This window comes from Bactrocera tryoni, chromosome 2 (genome assembly GCF_016617805.1).
Source record: "Bactrocera tryoni isolate S06 chromosome 2, CSIRO_BtryS06_freeze2, whole genome shotgun sequence".
Classification (NCBI taxonomy): domain Eukaryota; kingdom Metazoa; phylum Arthropoda; class Insecta; order Diptera; family Tephritidae; genus Bactrocera; species Bactrocera tryoni.
This window is the reverse complement of record NC_052500.1, coordinates 43,136,653-43,143,686: the sequence shown is the minus strand read 5'-3', so window position 1 is coordinate 43,143,686 and position 7,034 is coordinate 43,136,653. Positions and strand designations below refer to the sequence as shown.

At 40.1% G+C, this 7,034-nt stretch overlaps 1 protein-coding gene across 1 annotated transcript; it reads right to left on the bottom strand.

Annotated features, from left to right (window-relative positions):
- Positions 1-420: 420 nt before the first annotated feature.
- Positions 421-5,889, bottom strand: LOC120768705. The gene is made up of 2 exons (XM_040095477.1): positions 5,409-5,889; positions 421-653 (listed from the first exon to the last, which is right to left on the bottom strand). Exons 1-2 carry the CDS (start codon positions 5,887-5,889, stop codon positions 421-423), a joined length of 714 nt encoding a protein of 237 aa, XP_039951411.1.
- Between the last annotated feature and the right edge of the window lie 1,145 nt (positions 5,890-7,034).

The window sequence follows — 7,034 nt, the reverse complement described above, 5'->3', positions numbered from 1 at the left end:
TTGGGCGTCTTATCTCATTTAGCCATCCCGGCCCCCCTAGGCGAATATTCAGCCTAGCAATCTTTGCAGTTGCTGGAGTGTGGCCACTACGTTGCTGAGTCCAGTAGCGGGGCGATGCTGTGGCGCTTTTGGACGACGCCTGGTTGGTGCAACGTGGTGCGAACGCCATTGATGGGGCGCAGGCCGGGCTGCAGTAGTTCGGCGTCGCACCGTCCGGTTTCCTTGCGTTGATCTACCCGTGCTTGGGACAGCTGGCCGACTTACATCGCGTCGTGGGGTCCTGTGCAGCAGCGTATGATGTGACACGTGTGGCATAAATCGGCTGAGACACACTCCTGCGTCCCATGCGTGTGCAACAGGCAGTTGAGGCAGTGCTCATGTGCCTGGGCCACACGCTGTCGTTGGGTTGGTGTTAGCGCCTTAAAGAGCCCACAGTGTTGGTCGATGTTTCCGGCGACACAGCGGACATCGAATGCGACGCGGCTCGACTTGAGCGGATGGCGTTGATGGGGCTGCTCGTGAACCACTACCAGAAGCAGCAGTCGATACTGTCGCATTGGTTGAGCGGGGCGGAGGAGGAGACCCAATAAGTGGCCCGTTGGTGGCTGACCGAACAGTTGGTGTTGTAGGCATGTCCACGTCCATCTTGAACTCTGTAAGAAATTGTATTTGAATATACATGGTAGTATATAAATAGTATATGTGATTGTGCCACGTTAGGTGGCATGACTGGGTCGTCGTATTGACCGACCATTTTTTTTTTTGTAATTTTTATTATTATTGTTAACGGTTGGTTGCGGGTTGCGATTTTATTGATTTATTGTCATTTGCGTTACGGCATTATGTTCGGATTGTTTAGTATCGGATTTTCGTTATTATCCGCGGTTGGTAGAAAGCATAATTTAACCAGCGGTCTGGTGAGTATTCCGCTTTGAGTACGGAGATCAACGACGCGGATGTGACCGTCTGAGCCATAATGGAGCTTTTCTATACGGCCAAGTCGCCACTCGGTAGGTGGGAGACAATCGTCGTTAATAAGTACACAATCTCCAAGCTTTGGCGCATTTTCTGATGTTTTCCATCGATACCTCTTGTGGAGGTCCTTTAAATAGTCTTCTTTCCATCTGCAACTGAAATTATGATGGAGAATTTTAATTCTTTCCCATCGCTTAAATAAGGATAGCGACTCCACGCCTGGCTCAGGTGTGGCCAGAATGGCTGCTCCTTTGAGAAAGTGCCCTGGTGTTGGGGCTGTGAGATCAGAGGGATCTTGCGAGAGTGTTGTTAGTGGCCGTGAATTGAGAACGGCTTCAATGCGGATTAATAGTGTTGTAAATTCTTCCTAATTAAATTTGTAGTTTCCAGCTACCTTTTTTAAGTGGTATTTGAAGCTTTTTACAGCTGATTCCCATAAACCACCCATATGAGGAGCTCTTGGGGGGATGAATTGCCAATTAATGCCTTGGGGGGCGTACTTTTGTACACTCTCAGGGGATACTTGTTTAATAAAGTCCTCAAACTGTTTTTCTGTGGCTCTTTGAGCTCCGATAAAGGTTTTTCCATTGTCGCTCATAAGTTTTTTTTTTTTTTTGTTTTGTTCCAAAATTATTTTATTTATTGAATCTGCTTTTTCTTAAAGCCTAACAATAAGTTATAAAATCTTAAATCTAATTAAAAACTAGACAGGCTCAAGCAAGTGATTGAGCTGTTTTGGTGATACGTTGCTCCTTAGTACGCAGGCATACCTCTTCTTTTAAGTCGTGTTTGATGGCAGGAATGTACCAAAGCATTAGCCAGAGGGTTTGGGTGATCTCGGAGTTTAGATATATATTTAATTCTGCTGTCTTCTACTTCTTTCTTTACCATAGGGATACCAAGGTCTTTATGGATATTTTCGTTACGCATGTACCATGGTGAACATGTGATTGTTCTAAGCATTTTTGATTGAAACCTTTGTAATATATAAATATTGCTTGCACAGGTCGTACCCCACAGTTGAATGCCATAAATCCAAATCGGCTTTATGACCGCATTATACAAAAGCACTTTGTTGTCTAGGCTAAGTTTTGAGTTTTTATTTAAAAGCCAATTTAAATTTGCAGCTCTAATCTTCATACATGTTATTTTACTAGAAATGTGTTTTCTCCACGTGAGCCTTCTATCTAGGTGAATACCAAGATATGTTACTTCGTTCGCTTGGGGTACTAATATATTGTTTATTTTTACTGCCTGGCACATCTTTGGTCTTAGCGAAAATGTAATGTGCTTACACTTCTGTTCATTCACGTTTATACGCCAGTTCGCTAGCCACTCTTCGACAGAACTTAAATGCTTCGCTAATATTCGTGATGCTAAAATGTGGCATTTGTTACGGCTCACTATAGCTGTGTCATCCGCAAAAGTTGAAGTTAATACATTATTAGCTGTTGGAAGATCTGCTGTATATATGATGTATAGTGTTGGGCCTAACACACTGCCCTGGGGTACACCAGCCCTTATCTGTCGTTCATCAGATATGAAATCTCCCACTTTTACCATAAATCGTCTATTTTTTAAATAAGACTCCAATGTTTTATACAGTTCTAAAGGTAGAATGTTTTTAATTTTGTATAAAAGACCTTCGTGCCACACCTTATCAAACGCCTGAGCTGCATCTAAAAATATTGCTGAACTCCCTGTGCTCAAATGCTTTCCTTATCTCGTTAGTAATTCTATTTACTTGCTCTATTGTGCCATGTTTCGCACGAAAACCGAATTGATGCATTGGTATTGTATTATTTTCATGGAGAAAAGGAGTCATCTTTGATAGTAATACTTTTTCAAATACTTTTGAAAGACAGGGTAGAAGACTGATTGGTCTGTATGAAGACGGCTGTGTTAAGTCTTTCCCAGGTTTATCTATCAAGATAATCTGCGACTTTTTCCATGAAATTGGATAGTATCCGAAACTAAGAATTGCATTGAAGAGCAAAGAGAGCACCTCTACAGCAATAATTGGTAACTCAATTAGCATTTTTGGGGAAATATTATCATATCCCGGCGCCTTTTTTGGATTAAGTTCTTTGATGATACCAATAATTTCAGAAGGTGAGGTCTTAAGACACTCGAGCGACTCTTTAGCTGTGTTGGGTAAGATTGACAGCTTAAAGTTATTCTTTGGCAAATTGGGTTGAAATACCTTTTCTAGGTGATTTGCAAAATAATTAGCCTTTTCCTCGTCACTTCGAGCCCAATTTCCACCCAAGTCTCGTATTGGCATGTTGGAGTCAGTTGGTGGCTTCATGGACTTTTGGGCTTTCCAAAGAGAATTTTGCTTGTTTGAATTTGGACACAGCTTCTTTATATGCATTTCGGTGTTCAATTCTTCCTCACGTTTGAGCGCTTTTTTTAATTTACGTACCGCAGCTTCCAATTGAAGCTGAGTGGAGGGGGAGCGATTTATCTGCCATTCACGTCTTGCACGCCTTTTTTCATTTACAATCATTTCTATTTCTCTATTAGAGATTTTTCTGAAGCCAAGCGGATTATATCTTTTGTTTGGTGTTCCTAAGACAGCTGCGCTGGTTATTATATCATTAACTTCTCTTATACTTTCGTCAATATCACTTCCTGTATTTATTTTGTACTCAATATTAATGTGGCTACTGACGTATTTTTTATATTTTAGCCAATTCGTTTTATAAGAAGTTAAACCCACTTTTGGATTAACGAATATGGGTTGTTCAAATAACTTTATTAGTACAGGAGAATGATCAGAAGATAGATCAGTACATGTATCAGCTGTTATGTGCGATTTATCTATATTTTTGATTCCAGCAAAATCAATTAAATCTGGTATTTTCTTACGATCACTAGGCCAATATGTCGGCTTACCAGGAGATATTATTTCAAGGTTATTGTGCCTATTTAAAACAGTTTGATACAGCTGTCGTCCTTTCGGATTAATAAGACGTGAGCCCCAGTACGTGTGTTTTGCGTTGTAATCTCCACCTGCAAGAAATCTTTGACCTAGTGTTCCAAAAAAGTCTTTAAATTCGATTTCTGTAATTTTAAAACGAGGTGGACAGTATATAGCCGTAAGGTTTAGGTCACAACCCCGATTTTTTAGTGATATTTTTGTAGCTTGTAACTGTGGTGTAGCATGAGATTCTAGAGCATAGTGGTTTAAACGATTTCTAATCAACACTGCCGTACCACCATGCGCTTTTCCATCCAGATGATTTGTAACATATAGTCTAAATCCCGGTATATTGAAATTATTTTTATTGTTTAGATGAGTTTCTGAAATAAGCATTACATCTATATTCTTTTCAGACAGAAATCTGATAATCTCTAATTTATGTTGGTTAACACCATTAGCATTCCATATACAGATATTTAGTAAGCTCATTTTTACTTAATAAATTTTGCAGCATTTGATTTTGTGATTTTATTAAATCTTGGATCATGTTTTGCATAGTAGACATAAATTGTGTCATACACTGTGTAAGATTTATAATCATAGTTTCAATACCTCCATTTGGAGGATGTTGCGGCAGTTGCATTTGCACAGTGTTGCCTTTCACCACATTTGCATAGCTTTCTTGCATATTATTATTGTTAGAAGTAATAGGATTTGAACTTTTTTCTGAGGTTGCTATAATTTCATTACGGGGTGTTTGTAACATTTGGTTACGACGTGCTTGAATGCCCTGTGACAACTTCGATTTCAAATCTTTATATACAGGGCAACCCCTGTAGTTAGCAGTGTGATTTCCTCCGCAATTGCTGCATTTTTTATTTAATTCTTCTTTCTTAAGGGTGCATTTGGAAGTGGGATGTAAATCACCACATACCATACAAATACTGCGTAGAGTGCAGTATGATTTAGTATGCCCATATTCTTGGCAGTTAGTACATTGTACCGGACCGTTTCTTTTATATGGTTCTTCCACAGTTACTCTACGATGCAGCAAATATTTCAAATTATACATTGGATGGGTCTAATTTTTTTTAAGCTGATTCGAATTCGGCAACAATTCAATTTTAAACATTGTCTGTGGTATTTTGTTTCTATTAAATATATTTACAACTGTTTGAATTTCAAAACCACATTCTTCCAATGCTTCTTTGACTTCACTAGAGTCTACGGCGGACTCTATACCCTTGATTACAACAACTAGGCCCTTAGAGCTCTTCAGTTGATACGAATAAATTTTTTTTTTTATTTGACAAAAATTTAACTATGTCCATAAAACTTTTTTCAGTGTGGGACTGAATTTTTGTTTCATCTATATTGCCTTTTTTCAAAGGCACTATATGGAAATTGTTAGTATCTACAATTTTACTTAATTCAGCAACGAGAGCATTACTGCTACGCTCACGCAAATAAATTGGAGGGGGTTTGGCATTTACGACTGTGGTGGTACCCTTCGCAACGTCGTCTGAACTCTTGCTTAGTAAGGCAAATCTGTTGCCATTTAAAGCTCCCGTTTTATTCATATTTGGTGTGCCGACCTGAAATTTTTTAGGATTGACCGCTGCCTTTGAAGGACTTAATTTTCTTTTTATATTAACGTAGCGATCAATGCCAGTTTGCACAGACTGGCCTTTTTTTAATGGTACATTCTCCCCTTGCGTTATGTTATTCTTCGCTGGCGTGCTTGCTGGTACCTGCTTACTTGTTGGTGTGATCACTTTTGTTGATGGCTGTTGTTGTTTGCCTTTCTCTGCTGCTTTTGTATTTTGTACGCTCTGCTTATGATGCTGCTCAGTTGTTCGCTTCGATGACTCATCATTCTCACCGTTGCCTTGTTTGTTGTTGTGAGCTGTATTCGCAGGCTCGACAAAGCTGAAGTGGGCATTCAGAGAATGCCTACGGCCTTGTTGGTGGGGCTGCGCTGCGCTCATGTTTTTTTTTGTTTCTTTTATTGTTTATTTCGCAATTATGTATTTGTTTTTTTTATTATTTTGATTGTTTACAAAAAGTCTAATTTTTGTGATTTTTATGTTTTTATTAACACTTACGGCGTTATTGCCTAACGCTTGCTCGAGGTGCACTGCTTTTGTCGTGAAACAGACAAAGACAGCCACGTAGCCTTTCATTAGGGTAGGAGACCTTAGCATGGATGCCTTTATCTGAAAAGGCCCAGCAAAATCAACACCTGTGATAGTGAAAGGCAGAGCGAAGTTGCAGCGTTCCGGTGCAGATCTTGCACATGAAAATGCACTTTTTTATTTGAGGCTTAAGTGGGGGAATATAGAACTCTTGGCGGATTATATATTGCATTAGGCGATGTTCCGCGTGCAACATTAGTATATGTATATACTTGAGTAGCAATGTTGCAAGTCGAGACTTCTCTGGTATTATTAGAGGATGGCGTTCGTTATATGTCAGGCTTGAGTTAGCAAGCCGACCATTAGCACGAAGCAGACCTTTCGTATCCAGAAATGGATTTAGTACTAAGAGTGAGCTCTTTTTGTCAATCGGCTTCGATTCTCTTAGTAGTGACATCTCGCAGCTGAAGTGGCGCGACTGAGTATAAGTGATAAGAGCGACCTTTGCCTTTTCTAGGTCTAGGTGCGTCAATGTATCGCCTTGGAGATATACTTTGCGTATTCCCTTAATTCTAAGTTTGAGACGCTCTATGAAGTTGAGCATGTAAGCGATTACCCTGAGGGCTCGAGGGAATGATGCAAATCGCTCAAGGATATCAGTGTCATCCGATATCGTGTGGAAAGAGTCGATTTTTCGACTTTCGGGGGCAATTATATTGCGTATGGGCGATCGTGGCCAAGAATCGGGGGATTCTATTAACCATCTAGGGCCATTCCACCAAAGAGTGGTGGTTGCAAGGTGCAGAGGCTTGCACCCCCTTGTACCTACGTCAGCAGGATTGTCAGCACTGGCCACGTGTCGCCAAGTGGCTGATCAAACTAGGTCAAAGATTTGAGACGTTCGATTGGAAATATACGTCTTCCATGCATGTGGAGGTTTTTCTAACCAGGCTAATGCAATCTCGGAATCAGACCAGAGATATAATTTACTTTTTGCC

Excerpts from the sequence above, each read along its gene's own strand:
- LOC120768705 (XM_040095477.1), bottom strand. The coding sequence starts at position 5,889 with ATGAGCGCAGCGCAGCCCCACCAACAAGGCCGTAGGCATTCTCTGAAT. Across the intron at positions 654-5,408 it reads TTCAGACGACGTTGCGAAGG|AGTTCAAGATGGACGTGGAC; the intron begins GTACCACCACAG and ends AATTTCTTACAG.